This window comes from Gopherus flavomarginatus, chromosome 11 (genome assembly GCF_025201925.1).
Source record: "Gopherus flavomarginatus isolate rGopFla2 chromosome 11, rGopFla2.mat.asm, whole genome shotgun sequence".
In the NCBI taxonomy this organism is placed as follows: domain Eukaryota; kingdom Metazoa; phylum Chordata; order Testudines; family Testudinidae; genus Gopherus; species Gopherus flavomarginatus.
Genome location: NC_066627.1, coordinates 32742096 through 32760568, shown reverse-complemented (window position 1 = coordinate 32760568; position 18473 = coordinate 32742096). Strand labels below are relative to the sequence as shown.

The following is an 18473-nucleotide window of genomic DNA, read 5'->3' as shown; positions in this document are numbered from 1 at the left end:
TGGAGTCTGAGACTCAATACCATAGGTTTTCTTTGCACTGTAGACATGTTGCAGGTGGGGCTGGAACCCAGCTCGGCTTAAGCAACTGCATTTCCACTGAGGTTGTGAGGGAAAGGATCAGCTTGAAGTTTGATAGCTTGAAGTAGCTCAGTTGAGCTGGAGACATGCAGGGAGTTGGTACACTTTTTCAGGAGACCATGGAGCAGGGGAAAGAGCCCAAATTACATAGGATTATCAGGCAGATGGCTTGCAAAATGTAATCTACAGGGAGCAGGTTAGGAAAACGGGAGAAGAGATGTTCGCCTAGACTCCCAGGCAGATGGCTTGTGGACTGTCTACGTGTAGGGAGTAGATAGACCCCTGCGGAAGACCCTGGGAGGTGAAAGGATGTGATTGTGCTGAATGTGTGTTAAATAGCTTTAATTTGAAGAAACAGTACTGAATCCCTATAGAAAAGGGGCTGGAATCCCGTGGCTGGAGAGTGTTCTTTGTTACCTGAGCTGGTGAGGAAGCCCACTGGCTTACAGTGGAGAGGTAGAAAATTTTAGATGATTCCCCAGTCCCCAGGTTTCATGATGGATTTGAGCCCTGGAAGAAAGATGCCTTGTTGTGTAGCCCTGATACAGTGAGATGATTCAGCTGCAGTGGCTAAAAGCCCATGTTCATGAACAGGAGAGTAGAACTGTCATAAGTGTACAAATCCCAAGTGTCCTGGATCTGTTGTAACATAATCAGTCTGTCTTAAATACTATCAAGCTGGAAGTAGGATTCCAAGTATGCTGAACTATGTCTTTTCTTTGCTTCATAGCCAGTAAGGTTTGGTCTACACTCAGGTTTTGGGATGAGGTTTTTTAGGGGGGTGGACTCATCTAACTATTTCAGTTAGGGTTGTCATTTTTATACCAATATAGTTAAACTGATATAACTCCTAGTGTGAACAAAGTTATGCTGGTGTAAAAGTGATTATTTCCATGATGGGAAATCAGTTTCTAAACCATTATAGTTAAAGTAATACAAAAACTGTGTGTAGAGATGTCTATGCCTACTGTTAGCATCAGCCCTCTCTCTCTATTGGAAATTCCAGCACAAGTGATGTTACAGCCTACAGTGTGTGTAGCCAGAACACTACCTAAATAATTAAGTTACATTAAAAGCAGAAGCTTGTGCTGTTGAGATTTTTATTTTTAAGATCCTTTGAAAAATTAATATCTGTTTTTTAATCTTACAAGAAATCCCACAGTGTTTGCATTCACCCATTGCCTTCGCATTATTGAGAAACTTCACTGACATTCTGAGGCTTAAAAAAAATGGAGATAATTAGTATTTAGCAGAGTACTGTGGTTTGTGCTTATTAACTATAATATCTTTTCATGACTTAATTTAGCATGTTTAAAATAATATACATACAATCAAGCCCTGTGGTGTTTAAGGATAGCAGAGTAAGATTGACTGCAGATGTTTGACCATGTTTATAATTAAATCTATTAGTCGTCCTAGTTCTGTGATTTCTAAAACAATGTCTTGCATTGGGCAACTTGTTCTAGAGGGATAAAATACTTAATGCCTGTTTTCATGGGCCTTGATGTTGTTGAGAATGAGTCCTTAATTTTTATGTTAGTGTTTAAAATATACAGGTGATGTTGAGCCAGCAATTCAAGGGAAAGCGCTAGAGAGGAAAAATAGTTGTGTTTTTAACAAAGCCAAAAACTTGCCAGTTTCAAGATCTGAATCCTGTACCACTGTTCAGCATGTGAAATTCCTCTCTGCGTTTACTTTATTTTTGCCAGAAGAATTACAGACTTTTTGCTGGTTGATTGGGACCTTAGAAAACAAGCTGGTGGCATGGTTCAATAATTTGCTGTACTCAAGGGCTCTTGTTAAAAAGAAGTGCATATATTTGGCATGATGCTTAATCATTGTTTCAGGTTGCAAAAGGCTTGTACCAAGAATGGCCTTGGCTTTTACATCTGTATACTTTACATCTTTATACTTGAATTTTTGAGACTTTACATATCATCTATCTTAGTGTCTGCTATCGGAACACACTAATGTTTGGATTCTCATTACAGTTTGTTGGGTTGCAAATAACCTGTGTACAAATAGCTTCAAATCAGCGATTGTGGCCCAGAAATAAAATTCATGGTTTTCAAATGAAGAATAAAAAGTGCAAAAATTTAGGTGTATAAGCATCGAAAACGGATTAGTAAACTTCTCGGTATTGACCTAGGTTTCATTAGAGGGAAAACATCCTGTTAGTATTGATGACATAGCTCTCTGAGCCAAGGTCATTGAAACACAAGTGCACATGGTCTCCTACATGAAATGCCTTTCATCCCAAAGGATCTGTAAGCTCTTAACGCACTATTTATAGGAATCCCTTCACCCACCATTGAAATGTAGCCACTTCTGGAGTTAAATGTGGCCAACTCCATGCAGCTTGATCTGTACTGTTATGTACAAGAGGCTCAGATACTTTGAGATTCACTTACTTTATGATATTGCAAATTGTTGCAAAATATCCAATTCCCGAAGACCTGAAATTGGAGGGAAATAGTTTGTTAACAATTAAAACATATGCCAAGCGTTATTTTGAATGTGTTCATGAGTCTGCCTATCTATATTTAAGGTTCTTTATCTGTTTGTCGTGAAGACACAATGTGAACCGGGGTATGTTGTGACTTCTATATAACATACAAGCATGCTATTTATAACCTGCATCTTATGACCTCTCCTGCCTCTCCAGCTACTGTCATATCTCTCTTCACATCCAAGCTCCTTGAGCGTCCTGTCTGCTCCTAATACTTCAACTTCCTCTCCTTTCTCGGGCTATTTTGCAATCAAATTTCTGCCCATCCACTGAGTCTCGCTAATGTCACTTAAGGTGAATGGCACTTTGCCTTGTACAAGTATCTCTTCTCAGTTCTTACCCTGCTCAGTCTGTCCACTGTCTTCAAAACAATTAATCACTCTTCCCTCCTTAGGGTGTCAAAGTTCTGTGCCCAACTTGTTTCCCTTCAGTAATTAATGCAGCATCTGCCTTTGCAGATGGTGACCCTTAACACCATTCTTATTTGCCTGCCCTTTTGCACCCTACATCTGGGTAACCTCTTTATAGTGTAACACTCCTTAGGCAAGATTTTTTTTCAAAAGTGACTAATGATTTTAGGTGCCTGAATTTTTGGGTGTCCATTCCAATGATCAGTTCCTTTAAAGGGGTTTGATTTGCAGCAGATGCACTTGCAGCACTTTTCTGAAAATCAGGAACCCTTTAATGTGTGTCAGCTCAGGCACCCAAAAACAGGAGCAGCCAAAATCACTAACGGATCTCAAATCTTAGCTTCCTACTCTAATTTATAGCATGCCATCTTTGTGTAATTGTGTTAGATTTTAATGGAACAAATATAGGAAACAATACTTAATCTGAAAATCCATATCAGTCCTAAAACCTGTTTGTAAATAACATTTTCAAGATACTGTATCTCTAGTAGCATGTCACATTTTGGCATTTAATGAGTTAGAATAGCTTGAATAACCTTTTTTTTCCCCCAAGTCATATCTAAATTTCTCCTAATACCCACAAGCAAATAATCAGTTTGGTACTCTGCTGACATAAAAATCTAAGCTGTTTAGAATTTCCTTGGGGCATTTTAGATGGTTGATAGGCATTCAAAGGTTGTTAAATTTGGTGTGTGAAACTGAGCATAAATGGGAAATACATTTGATAAGTTTAAAAAATGTGGTTTTGTTAGCTTGACTTGTCTGGCTTAGATGTATCTCTACCATCAGGAGCTTCTTTCCCCATGAAGCTTCAGCTTTTTTCCTTTTGTATTTTAATCTTGGAAACTCCCAATCCTCCTGATGAAATTTGACAAAACCTATTTTCTACAGACAACAGAAATGGAGGTTTGACACTGAGGCTCAGGCCCAGTAAAAGCCAGTCAGACTATGTGGGCAAAAGGTGGGAGGTGAGAACCAGGCATGTGAGAGAGAGAATCAGTTGAGAACAACTGAAAAGTGTGAATGGAAAGATGGAAGACTAACTGGAGAAGGAACGGGGATTCCCCTCTGTGCAGTAGGTACAAGTATCTTTTCACTGAATTCCCACTAAAAACCCTGTGGTTTTTTTCCTGCTAACATCATTTAGGTTTTGTTGTATTTTCCTGAAAAAACTGAATCTTATTAGCAACTAAGTTCTAGCTGTGGCTACTGAGGTTGGCTTTGGAAATGCTATTAGGAGCTTCCTGTTTCCTTATCTCTTGATACTAGTGTGAGATTTTAATAGCGCCCTGTTTCTGGCAAGAGGTTTTGCATGGCTGCCACCCTTTAGAATTTCTTACTTAAATCTTACCTATTGCCTTCCTCCCGCAACAGCTTTGGGATATGTTTTGAGCACAGGTTCACTGCTTGAAACTAGGTTTAAACTGCTAGAAGATCAGATGAAGAAACTGTAAATCTGCCCCTCTGATACCTAAGATTAATGGTCAGGTTAACAAGAGTGGCAGCCTGCTGGGTGTTCAATAAAACGGCAAAATCCTTGCAATTTCTAACACATCTTTCTGTGGTTTCATAGTGTCTTGACTTTAGGAATTAATTTATCTTTTTGAAGAGCACTTTGTTTATTTATGACTTCCTATTCTTTCTTAATGCTATCTGTTCTGTCATATTTCTGTACAATTCATTTCTGTGTTTGACTGAGATGCACTGTATGTAGGATGCACTTCAGAGGTGAATAACACCTTATTTTGAAAACTCAACTGTTTAATCAATAGAGACAAAGCACAGAGCTACATAATCAAATGAGAACTCTAACCAATTTTTTAAAGGAATTAAACTGTGTCCTTTCTGATAGAAATAAAGCATCCTGTATTAATCACTTGTAGCCAGGATGACACAGTTGGTTATGATGTAACTGGTTCAGACTGTTTCATGTTCCATTAATTTGTGACAGGCTGGAAAGTTTATTTTCTAAAATGAATTTTACAGCTCAGTTAAGAATTTTACAGTGTAGTTTAGTGGTTAATACAGTTGGCTATTGACTCTGGTTCAATTTGCCTACAGCTCTAACCACTGGACCTCACTTTCGACACCTGAGTTCCTTACAGCCTGCTGGCTTTAGAGAGTATTTAAAAAAAAAAATCCTAAACTGTATGAGACATGGCAAAGATGCTAAGAAAGGGCTTTGTGCTAACTGGAGGATGAGGTTCAATGTCAGCAGATAAGAAGAATTGGGATTCAGAAGCTTTGGCTGTCCTCAGAGACCATTCTGTGGCTCCTTGTGCAGTTTGGTGTGAATCTGATCTGGAGACCGAGAACTGGCTTGTAGAAATACTGGCATGTAGGGGAAATATATGAATGCTGCTGGTAAATTGCAGTTGCATCTTTTCTATTCCTAACTTTTATTTATTTATATATAATTAATCACAAGATATGGAGCCTTTTTACATCTGTCCCTTGTTCAGATGTGGTCCAGATCAGTAGTGACTTCATGCTGGTAAAGGGCAGTTGGCAAGGATCACGTAAAATGAAATTAGTCTCAGACCAGCTCCTAGCAGGCAATGTCAGCACAACTCAGTTGACACCATCTGTGGCATTCTTGTCACAAATGAGACATGACTCTTTTCCCTTGCTCTAGAAATTGTCCCTGAAGACCAGGATTAAGGTCACTTGCCAGGGAAAGCTTGCACTGTCCCTGCTGTACCTGTTCTCTGGATAATAAAAGGACTTCACTGTGCTATTTAATACAGCCCCTGCTTGCTTGCTTGCTTGCTTTGGATTTTGATTCCTTTATATTGGAATACTTCCACTCTAGTGTTCCCTGTTTTTACTTGTTTAGAGCAGTGGGGAAGGGTGGTAATTTTCCACCCTTAGTTTGTTTTTTTGAGGTAAATCTTTTGTGAAGTTTAAATCTGGCATAGTCTGGCTAGAAAGAATGTAGCTGTTATAGACTGTCTCTGGAGGTGACGGAATTGTGGAGGTATAAATTACAGAGCACTCTGCCCTTGGATATATAACCGGTGGCTGTGTCTAACGTATCTGCTTAGATCCATTATTCTCTTTTTTTCTGTTTAGGATCTTTTACATTCAATAAAATTAAACATTGCAGTGACACCTCACTTGACTAACAAATGTGAGTCTGTTAATCTTTTTCCTATTTTTTAAGGATTGAAATGAAAAAACAGTAACTCAGAAGCAGATTGATGGTGTAAACATTACATGGCATCAGGTAGAGAGTTATCCATAAGTCTTCCTGACTTGATTGCAAAGGGATGTCGTGGATGCTTTTCTTTAGTAAGTGAGGGCGTAGGTATAATTATCTGTCTCTAAGGTGCCCATCACCTTATCTAATATAGAGACGCAGAGATATTGAAAGGCAATGTAGTCACCTTTATTCTGCAGTTTGAAGGACAAATGTATAAATATACAATTGGTTGGGCTGGAGAGACTTCGTCATGAGCAGTTGCATCACTGATCAGACAGTTTGTCTCCTGTTGTGTATCACTGTGATATTATTATAAGGTCATTTGAAATAGCAGCAGGAAAAATAAAGCTGTTAATTTTGAGTAGTTATAAACTAGATCAGAGAACTGGTAGGTAAGCTCCCACAGGAAGAAAATATAAGGAAGAAAGGAGTTCAGGAGAGTGGGTGGTTTTTCAGACACAATATTAAAGGCAAAACAGCAAACTATCCTGATGTGAAAGAAAGATAGGAAGAATAGTAAGAGGCCAGTATGGCTCGATCAGGAGCTCTCTAATGACCTAAAAATCAAAAAACTCCTACAAAAAATGGAGACATGGACAAATTGCTAAGGATGAGTACAAAAGACTAGCACAAGTATGTATGGACAAAATAGAACGGGCTACCACACAAATGAGCTGCACCTAGCAAGGGATGTAAAAGGCAATGTAGTTTCCTAAATATGTTAGGAATAAGAGAGACAAAAGAACGTGTAGGTCTACTGCGTAACGGGGAAGAAGATGACATCAAGTAAAATCTGTTTTACTTCAGCATTCACTAAAGGTTAATGGAAACGAGATACAACATAATTAATACTAACAACAAGGGGGACGGTACCACAAGCCAGAATAGGGAAAGAACAGGTTAAAGAATATTTAGATAAATTAGCTGTATTCAAGTCAGCAGGACCTGATGAAATTAATCGAAGGGTACTAAAGGAACTAGTTGAAGCAATCTCAGAATCGTTAATTGTCTGAGAGCTCGTGGAGGATGGGTGAGCTCCCAAAGAACTGGAGAAAGCTGCTATATTTGCCTATCTTTAAAAACCGGAGGAAAACAGACCTGGGAGATTTATAGACCAGTCAGCCTAATTTCAATACTGGAACAAATTATTAAACAGTTTGTAAGCACTTAGAGGATAATAGGGTTATAAGGAATAGTCAGCATGGATTTGTCAAGGACAAATCATGCCAAACCAACCTCATTTGACAGGGTCCCTGGCTAAGGAGTGAGAAGAAGATGTAGATGTGATGTCTTGATTTTCAGTAAGGCTTTTGACACAGTCCCACATGACATTCTCATAAACAAACCAGGGAAATGTTGTTGTCTAGATGAATTTACTATCAAGTGTGTACACAACTTGTTGAAAGACCATACTCAGAGTGTAGTTATCAATGGCTTGCTGTTAAACTTGGAGGATGCATCTAGTGGGGTCCTAGTCAATATTTGTACTAATGACTTGGATAATGGAGTAGAGAGTATGTTTATAAAATGGGTAGATGACACCAAGTGAGGAGAGGGGTTGCAGGCACATGAGAGGACAGGATTAAAATTCAAAATGACCTTGATAAATTGGAATATTGGTCTGAAATCAACAAGGTGTAATTCACTAAAGACAAATGTAAAATAGTACACATAAGAAGGAAAAATCAAATGCACCACTCAAAATGGGGAGTAATTAGATAGGTGGTAGTAGTACTGCTGAAATAGATCTGGAGTTACAGTGACTCACAAATTGAACATGAGCCAACAATGTGATGCAGTTGCGACAAAGCCTAATATAATTCTGCTGTGTATTAATAAGTGCCACATGTAAGACATGGGAGGTAATTGTCCTGGTCGGCTCAGCACTGGTGAGGCCTCAGCTGGAGCACTGTGTCCAGTTCTGGGCACCACACTTTTAGGAAAGATTGTGAACAAATTGGAGAGAGTACAGAGGAGAGTACCAAAAGTGATAAAAGGTTTAGAAAACCTGGCCTATGAATAAAGGTTAAAAAAGATCCTGGACATATTTAGTCTTGAGAAAAGAAGACTGAGGAGGGACCTGATAAGTCTTCAAATATTTTAATGGTTGTTATAAAAAGGACAGTGATCAATTGTTCTCCATGTCCAGTGAAGGCAGGACAAGATGCAGTCAGCTTAGTCTGCAGCAAGGGAGATGTAGGTTAGAAATTAGAAAGTTTTCTCTAACTATAAGGATAGTGAAGTACTAGAATAGGCTTTCAAAGGAGGCTGTAGAATCCCTGTTGTTAGGGGGTTTTAAGACCAGGTTAGACAAACACCTGTCATGGATGGTCAAGACACACGTGGTCCTGCCTTAGCACAGAGGACTAGACAAACGACCTCTACTCCCAAATATCTGTGCATCGTGAGACAATTTTTCCTTTCTTTCCTATCATTTTGCCTCCGACATTTTTTCCTAAAGAAAAATAAATTCCAGTAAGCATAAATTCGTGGGATACTGACGTTTGTGACACTGCTCCACGGTAATATATTGTAGAAAATAATGGCCTGTATGATTTGTATTGGAGCCCCAATTCCCTAAACAAAATGGGTGTCATGACATTTTTTTAGGCAAAAGTGGAGTTTATTTTGGTAGACATACACTCTGGGGGTAGTAGACAACCTTAATAAAACGACCTTTCATATTACAGGACTTGTAATGGATTTGAAATCCATTATAATTACTGATATATAAAAAGGATTTACACTAACCGCATAGGGTCTCGGCAAAGATCTGTGGCTTATATTGATAACTCCATATCATTTAATTTTAAATGAAAGTGAAGGACTCGTGGCCCTAGCTCTGGGTAAGTGTGATTTTTTTTTTTTTTTATATCCTTCCCACCACTCCACCAATGCATCTCTTGATACTGACCCACAACACCTTTGCTGTTCCAGTTTTTCACTTCTTTTCAGGTTCTTGTATCTTGCCCATCAGCATGGTGTCTGAGTATCTTCCAAAGATGTATTAAGCAATATGTGCTGTATAGGGTACCTTCTCCATGTCTGTCCTCTCACTAAGGGGAGAAATGGTCTGTGGATTTTATTTTGTTTTGAAGTGCTATGTGCTTTCATTTGTGAAAGCCAGGTCAAAAGCACACCCTGCACTTGGATGGGGGCAGGTGAGGTGTGTTCTTGGTTTCTGAAATTGAGAGTGGTCCCAGATTGGCTCCAGCACAAACAAGTATTACGCTTGCAATAGATAGTTGCTTTGTGCATAGTTGACAATTGTGGTCTTCATCCCAGATTGAGGTTACTTAAGTGTCAGGAAGAGCCTTGAAGATGAGGACTGAGACTTCACATATACTGTGTTGTTGGGAACATAGAAAGTGCCATTCTGAATCAATTCTGGTGGTCCACCTATTTTAGCATCCTGTCTCAGGCAGTGGCCAGCATCAGCTGCTTCAGAGAAGGTGCAAGAAACCCTGCAATATGCAGCTAGAGAATACTCTCCCCAGGAAACCCCCTAACCTCTAGTAGTTAGTTTGGCATAAGCTCTAAAGCATGAGGTGTCATGTCATCTCTAAAACTTTTTTCTTTTGTAGTGTTAATGCTGGCTGTTGTGTGGGGAATGACAGCCATTTCAAAGGTTTCCTCTTCGGCTGACTTGACTACGTTACAGTCCCCAGACTCCTATGGAGGAGAATATTGAATAATTATCTTGTTAAACCAATACGAAAAGATAAGTGCCTTGCATCAGCTTTAGACTGCTGTCTAATAAAGTTGTATTAATGTGTTTAAAGTATATCTTATGGAGAAAACACCTTGTCTTTCTAGTGAACAATTTTTATACTAGATAGGCAAAATCACTCTGTATCCTTGCTAAAAAGCTTTCTTGGCTAGGATTGTTATGTCTGTATTAATGATCTTAAAGTAGCTGCTGGTGGGAAATAATGGCGTATCTTCCACAAAAACACTAATGAAATTCCAAAAACTGAGTCTTGCTGGATCTACTAACAGATAACCTTGTGACTTCCAGGAATTCTCACTCTACAATCTAAGAAAAGTCGTCTAGCAAAGGAGTACTTAATTTGCTAAGCACTTAAATAACTAGCTGGATTTCTTTTAATATTTTAGTACATTGAGGACTCTGAAATTACAGCAATTGTCATTCAATAATAATTTGCCAATAGTACCCTTATACTTCTAATAGGAAATAATTGTGTTAACTGTGTAGTATTGGTTGGTAAATGACTAAAAACAACCATTGTAGCTGCATAATTAAAAATTAAACATTTAGAGGAGTGCCATTTGCATTTAGCAGAAGTAAAGAGAAATACTCTAATTCAAATGTTAGTTAAACCTCTAAAAATCAATTTTGTTCACATAAAACCACAAATTCTATTGCATGTTTTATTTGCTCTTCGCATACCTTCCTACAAGAAGTTCTGCAGCAAGAGTGTTATCAATCATTTTGCAAATATTTATAGAAGTAATTGTACACAAGTGTGTGGCCCTTTTGAAAAGTTTTGGGACATGGGAGTTTGTTCAAAAAATATTTACCATCTACAGGCTGAAGGGATCACCAAAACCATTTATTTAACAGATTTAAATAATAAATAAATCAAAGTCTTTGTGTAACTTATGAACAATTTGCAACATGCTAAACCAGTGTTGGGGCACAGGAGTTATACTAGGGAACAATGCAAATCACCAAGATTTCTTCTTACATTCAGTTACCATAATCACAATTATTTAGTACCTCAAATACATTTATCATGTTTCTAGTACTCTAAGGATTTAAAAGCATGTACTAGTCTTCAGACACTTTTAAGAGTGCGATCCCTGATAGTTGAATACTTTGGTGTGAGAGGGACAAACTTAAGATATCGAAAGTAATTGCTTAAAGTTATTTCTTACATCACTTTTTGGCTAGTTTGTTTGGTCTTACAAAGGAGAACATGCAAGTAGCATTACTTATTTAAAATCCAACATATGGTTACTTGAGGTCTCACTCAACAATGTAGACTCAAGACAGTTTTCAGTTATTTATACGGAATTATTCTTTCTGTTCTTTACTTTCTAAAACAAACTCTCACCACTTCTTAGCTCTGTTATCTTGGAGGAGGGAAGTGCTGTTCATAAGGTTGGTCCAAGGTTATGTCCAGACTACCCGCCGGATCAGCGGGTAGTGATCAATCAGGGATCGATATATCGCATCTCGTCTAGTCGTGAGATCGATCCCCGAACGCGCTCCCGTCGACTCGGAACTCCACCAGGGCGAACGATGGAAGCGGAGTTGACAGGGGAGCCACAGCCATCAATCCTGCGCCACAAGGTTGGGAGGTATGTCGAAATAAGATACGTCAACTTCAGCTACGCTACTCCCGAAGCTGAAGTTGCATATCTTACATCGACACCCCCCCTCCCCAGCGTAGACCAGCTCCAAGGCTGGTCTGATTTCTGAAGTTTGCTTGTCGGTCCAGTTAACTCTGCTTCATCCTGTAACCCTGGAGGAAGGGAGAGGCTGGCTGTGGAGTTTCAGCAAACTTTGCAGTCCCTGCGTTGGCATCAAGTTTATATACCCTGTTTCCAGGTTCTTGGAGGAGGGCAGTTTTCTTACTTTCTATTGGGCACTGGTCACCTGGGCATTCAAACTGCTGTTTCTTCTCTTGCTTCTGCCAGTATCCAGTAGATGGCGTCAATGTAAACAAATTTCTTCAATGCTTCTCTTGGATGAATGGTTTTTTTGGTTTGATTTGATTCATGGATTGTATTTCAGTATTAGCCCAAGCATGAGAGGTTTCCCCATTTTATGAAATTTCTTCTAATATTTCAAAGTTAAACCCTGGTTAGGTGCTTATCTTTTCCCTTATCCTGTACAATTCTTATTTTACAAAGGAAAAAAAAACTTTGGTCCTTTAAATCTAGTGGACACATGGTCCATACATACTTTTCATTTCACATCTTTCAGGGCTTATCAAATACATGAGATGCTATACTAGAGGAATAAGACACATATCTGATCACACTCTTTCCATTCCACTAGTAAAATCATCACTTGAGAGTTTGCGTGCTCAGCTGAGGCTGCCTCTTACCTGCACACAGGTTCCTTGTCAGGCTGTAGCAGCTCCTGTCCCAGCCCCGGAGCAGAGGGAGTCTAGCTGGGAAAGGTGGAGATGATCCAGCCACAGTGGGGAGAGGAGCAAATGACTGAAGTGGAGTCTTGGGTGGTGGAAGAGGTGGAGAAGGGAGCAGGGCCTTGTGGGGGAGAGGTGAGGCAGGGGGCAGGTCCTTGGGGAACCAGTTACCAACCATTAGAAAGATGGCAACCCTACTGGTAAATAAGGAAGGAGACAGATCATTGACACACAATATCTAGATCTCTGGTAAAGGCCCAAGCAAACAATGTGTCTTAACACAGCTATATGTATACATCTAGTGTAACAATGTTCCTCCTCTACCTTGGTGGGTCATGCGCTTACTGGTGGATTTGCTCGACTCTCAGATTTACCCTGTGGGTCAGGAAACAGCCCAGAGACATTTCCCTCTGGTAGAAGCCACAGTCTAGTTCAATTCCTCCTGTGTTTGATCAGGAGTTGGGAGGTTTGGGGGGAACCCGGGCCCACCCTCTACTCTGGGTTTCAGCCCAGGGCCCTGTGGACTGCAGCTGTGTAGAGTGCCTCCTAGTACAGTTGCGTGACAGCTACAACTCCCTGGGCTACTTCCCCACGGTCTCCTCCCAACACCTTTTTTCCTCACCACCGGACCTTCCTCCTGATGTTTGCTAATGCTTGCACTTCTCAGTCCTCCAGCAGTATGCTACTCACTCTCAGCTTCTTGCACTCCTCTTGCTCCCAGTTCCTGGCACTCACTTCCTCTCCTCTGGCTCTCTTTGGCCTGACTGGAGTGAGCCCTTTTATATCATCAGAGGGGCCTTAAATTAGAGTCAGGTGCTTAACAGCCTCACCTGACTCTTAGTAGGTTAATTGGAGTCAGGTGTTTTCATTAGCCTGGAGCAACCCATGCTCTGGTCACTCAGGGAACAGAAAACTGCTTATCCAGTGGCCAGTATATCTCCCTTCTACTACTCTGCTGTTCCCAACTGGCCTGGGTCTATCACAGAAGGAACAAAGAATGTAGACCATACTGCTTCTCAGGATAGAGTCCTCCATCCTGTGACTTCAAAAAAGATATACATGGGTATAATCAGTAGAACATGAGCTCCCCATGCAACTCTGTTTTCAAAAGGGCCTACGCAGTCCTTGGATGCATAAAAGGGGAACCTTGAGTAGGAGTAGAGAGGCTATTTTACTTCTATATTTGGCACAAGTGCTGGAATACTGTGTCCAGTTCTGGTGCCCACAGTTCAAGAAGGATGTTAAGTTGGAGAGGGTTCAGAGAAGAGCCACAAGAATTATGATAAAAAAACACACCATATAGCCATAGACTCAAGGAGCTCAGTCTATTAACTGTCTCTTTGTTAATCTAAAGGGGTGATTTGATTAGTCTAAATACATACATGGGGATCCATTTAATAATGGGCTCTAGAATCTAGCAGACCAAGATCTAACACAATCCAATGGCTGGAAGTGGAAGCTAGGCAAATTCAGACTGGAGCTAGGGCATACCTTTTTAACAGAGTAATTAACCACTGGAACAGTTTACCAAGGGTTGTGGTGGCTTCTCCATCACTGGCAATTTTAAAATCAAGACTGGATGTTTTTCTAAAAGCTCTGCTCTAGGAATTATTGTGAGGAAGTTTTATGACCTGTGTTACACAGAAGGCCAGACAAGATTATCACAGTGGTCCCTCCTGGCCTTGGAATCCGATTTGATTCATAAGGAAGATGAATGTACTATTTCTGCTTTGGGATGAAAGATATATGTTAGACATTGTAGGGTGTCAGTAAGTTTGACCTCTGGGACATCTGGCTTTTTGGGTCTATTCCTACCTGGTTTTAACTTACATTTTCTAAACTTCTTTCTGGTTCTTAATTCCTTGTAGCTAGACAATGAGGTGGGAATTCTTGCCACATGCACATCATGAAAGGTTCCTTTCTAAGGGTTTATTATAGCTTGAAGTTGACTCTTTGCTTTCCTGGGAATTGTGTAATTCAGTTTTAACTTAATTGATGCTCCCCAGACAAGATGGCCCACTTGTTGTGATGTGCATCTTGATTCCCACTCTCTCGCTCCAAAAAGCAGCTTAATTTTGGAACGTGTGTGGGGGGTGCTTGGCAGTAATCCTGGTTATGAAGAGAAAAAGGTGCTTGCTTCCAGGTTATGTAAATGGAGAGGGCTATAGTAACCCACATATGAGCATATCATGTATACATTTCACAAGCATGTCACTTACTTGTCCTCTTGTTTCTCAATTAACCCCTTATTGTTTTTTCCTTGGTTAGTTCAAAACCATTTTTCTGCCTACTGTTAGGATGCTGTGTGAATTTTTATAATCTGTCAGAGCAGAATTCCCTGCAGAAGTGTTGAACTTTTCTGTCCAGTACCTGCACAGGCTCTGACGTTGGTATGCATTCTGTTTCCTTTCTGCTAGTTAAAGAGCTGGGGCGTAGAGGAACTTCAGAGGAGACTCTCAGCACTCGATCCCATGATGGAACAGGAAATTGAAGAGATCCGCCAGAAGTATCAGTCTAAACGGCAGCCAATCCTTGATGCCATTGAAGCCAAGAAACGTCGGCAACAGAACTTTTGAGAGTGCCACTGGTAGAATAAATGTCAACCCTCTGAAACAATCAGAATCTTGCTTTTATGACTACTACACAGATTGATTTCTATTGAAATGTGTTAGCAAAGTAGGGAGCAAAACTTCTGCTCGCTTATTTTTCCATAGCACCTTTCTGAACTCAGGAATGCCATTAAGTGGGACATCCTGATGGATGGATAATGGTATGTTTTTAATGTTGGATATATTTAAAATAGTGTATTTCAGTTGTTACTGTTTTTAGAATAAACTTGTTTTAAATCAGGGGAACAGATACAAATAAGACTAACGTTGGTTCATTTTCTTGATGTAACTTTCAGTAGTCCATTTTCTTCCTTTTTGAATTTAATATGTACTGTAGTGTTTAACGGCTGCATCTCTTTTTTTGTACAGGCTCAGTTTCAAACATTTTAACTGTCTTACTACTGTTAAGGTACCGTGGAAAGTGTTAAATTGAAGAGGTCACTGAAAAGAGTAGTCAAGAAGATGCAGGAACTATTCCCACCTTTGGAAAGGAACAAATCTTACTTTTAAAAAGCCTGTAATAAGCCCCATGCCTTACCCCATGCGCTTTAAGCAAGTGTTTTTTGAGATCATAGTTTTGTCTTGTGTGTACTGTATAAATTAATACTGGTAGATTAAGCATGTTGCTGTGCTTCCATCAAATGCTGTTCTGCAGTTTAAAAGCCTCACTGACTTAAACCAAAATCCAAGCAGAGTTCCAGTATAAAACAAAGCAGATGCTCCTTCATCTGCATCCTGGGAAATATCCTTCATTTAGTTCCTACTAGCACTGGAGTGCTAAAAAGTTGTGTGAACCCTCTCTTGGGAAGTTAGATATTTTGCTCCACTAATGAGAGGATTAAAAATATTTCACTAATTATGGTGTTTTACAGGGCTTTACAATTTCAAGCTTCCATCTTTAGATGAAAAATTAATTGCATAATGTTTCACTTAGAGGTCAAGTACAGCAGAAAAGCTAAGCTGAAAATAAAGAGAGGTTATGCAAAAGATTAAACAATATATTGATGTCAGATGGGTTTGGTGACTGAAGTTCCAACTTAACCTGTTCTGCATTTAATATGGCCAAGATCAGTCTCTCCCAGTCTTTCTGGACACACTGGTAAATTGTGTGAGTCAAGTTACTCACAGTCAGTGTGAGTCAAGTTACCTTGAAATGATTTAATAAACTTACACTGACATGATAAAGAGCAAAACAGAAAAAGTAATCCCGGTATCTCTAGGTATAGATGCAGAGACCTAACAGTGGGTGTGCTGTGCATTGGCAGCAGTAGAGCAAAGCTAATGTTGGATTCGATTTTAGGATCCACTTGTAGTTATTCCACATAAGATGAAATGTTTGTAAAGAGCAAGTATTTCAATTATTTTATTTCTCTGATAGAGGGACTAGTTTTCATGTCATCCTTCTGAACCAGACCTTGGTACGACACACACAAATAAATATCACTGTCTCCTGAAATCAAATGCTTCTAGTAACAAGAAAGGTTCCCATCACTGCTGGTGGAAGCATTATAGTTTTAGACCCTTTGTTTCTTGGGATTGTACCCTCAGCTGCTGTAAATCAGTGAGTTCTGTTGGCATAGGAGGAGTTATGCCAGTTTACACCCCTGAGGATCTGGCTTTTAACAGCTTCAGTTAATTCCTCAGCTGCAAATAGAGCTAATATAATGGACTCCAAGAGCTCAGCAGCCTAGTCAAGCAGACTGTGGAAAGAGAGGGAGGCAGTCAGCAATGTGGTCTGGCACAACATGGGAACAATCTTCCATGTGTACCCACATTAACCAGCCGTGGAGAAGGCATAATTTTTGATAGCCTCGAATATTGCAAAAGTTTCTAGCATGAAGATCTTGAAAGAAACCAAGTAACTTGAGTTAAAATCACTTCCACAGCACAAGCTAAATAATTTAAACCTCTCATTTTGTTAGTAGATGACAGTCTCTTAGCAATAAGAATCTGGCAACTTAAATGAACCATGCAGGCTAGTAAGCGCCTGTGTTGACAATACAGCACACTAATAATGCTGGACACAAACACACCATCTGCAGTACTTATTAAAAATTCATCCAATGTGTGTGTTTTCTTACTTTAAAATATTTATTAAAGATGCTCAAATGATTTTTTTTTTAGGGCTAGTGTTCATTACATTCCCTTGCTTAAATGAAACTTCCAGTAACAAGATGCAATTTTTTAATTTTAAATATTGGCTCATGGCTTAGTTACTTCTAGTACATACGCATTTTGCCTCTGGCATGATGCACATGTATAATATGAGTGACTTGGTAGCAAGCTAAGTGCATTGCTTACATGTCAAGTAGACCGTTCTGTTAGGAATGGTTTGTCCTTGTACCGTATTTACCACAACTTCTTTCAGCAACAGGAAGACATTGAGGTGCCCATGTTTTACTTAAAACACTGAAGTTGGATGCTTGACTTCAGTTTTCACTTTACTGAGTGCATAACTTGATTGCTATAATTGGTGCTTACAGCCCAATATAGTGTTAGTGAAATAACTTGCACTGAAATGGTTGGCTATGAAAAAAATCACAGCAAAAAGATCCCAAATATGTGAAAGTAAGAAGTGGTCCAATGGTTTAATTTTCTCTTAAATCTGTCTTAATGCCCATAAGAGTTGAGGCCTACAACTAGATTTGCTACTCTGAGTTTGAACAAAAAAGGGAATTTTTTCACCTTCAAGAATTTGTAATCTTAACTAGAGAAAACATTTCCCTTTTCAGATCCCCTGCAGGAGCCTCTCATATGCCCACTCCTTAAATTCCTCCAGCTTGTGACAACTGAGGCTTATCTCCTGAGGGAAGGTAATTCAGGCAACATTTTTAAGCAGTGTGTTCATTTAATTGTAAAGTTATATTCACCTGCTTTATGGGTCCATATGCATTACTGAAAAGTGTTCTGGACAAAGTGTCATCTTCACTTTCCAACCTGCAATGATGCTGATGATGTCAGTTATGTGAGACTTAATAATGTGAAGTTTGTAGCTTTAACTTTTTGTAACAAATTAGTGACACTGGCATAAGTGCTGACTTGAAATGCTATTTTGTAAGAGCTGACTGTTTGTATATATTAGTATTGTCATTAGTTTGTATATGTATGAAAAGTGACTTATTGCATTTCCTTAAAGTTTGATACAGGATATCTTGTTTGAATGAACTTGCTCAAATATCTTGCCTTATTTGTTCAAAATGACAAATAAACTGCCCTAAATGAAAGTCCCAATGCCTTGACTATGTGGGGAATTTGAGTCTTAATAGTACAGTAATTTTCTTGCTTGAGTAATAAGCACCCAGAAACATTGAAAAATCTTCAGATCTTTTAGAGCAGTTTTCTTAAGGGCAGGTTGGTTCAGAAATTGGTAACAAGATTTAGAACCTGTTGCCACTAGAGAACTGGTTCCCATCTATTCCTGTTCAGCAGTGGGTCCATAAATTAACCATTGGATGACTCTTCAGTGGCCTAGGAATTGGAGTTGAGTCCAGTTTCTATTGGACATTTTCTACAGAAATCAGTTAGCACCTTTTGTTATAGTCTCTA

General features: G+C 39.4%; 1 protein-coding gene across 3 annotated transcripts in view; it reads left to right on the top strand.

Annotated features, from left to right (window-relative positions):
- The window catches only part of STK4 (serine/threonine kinase 4), a 71017-nt gene extending 52866 nt beyond the window's left edge, over positions 1-18151 (top strand). Inside the window, exons 11-12 of one of the 3 annotated variants that reach the window (XM_050917391.1) lie at positions 6070-6127; positions 14736-14901. In XM_050917391.1, coding sequence (XP_050773348.1) covers positions 6070-6127; positions 14736-14809 — 132 coding nt within the window. In that variant the 3' untranslated portion in view covers positions 14810-14901. Of the gene's footprint in view, positions 1-6069; positions 6128-9783; positions 9906-14735 lie in introns of those variants that run through there. The other 2 variants (XM_050917389.1, XM_050917390.1) reach the window with 2 other exon arrangements.
- The last annotated feature ends 322 nt before the right edge of the window (positions 18152-18473 follow it).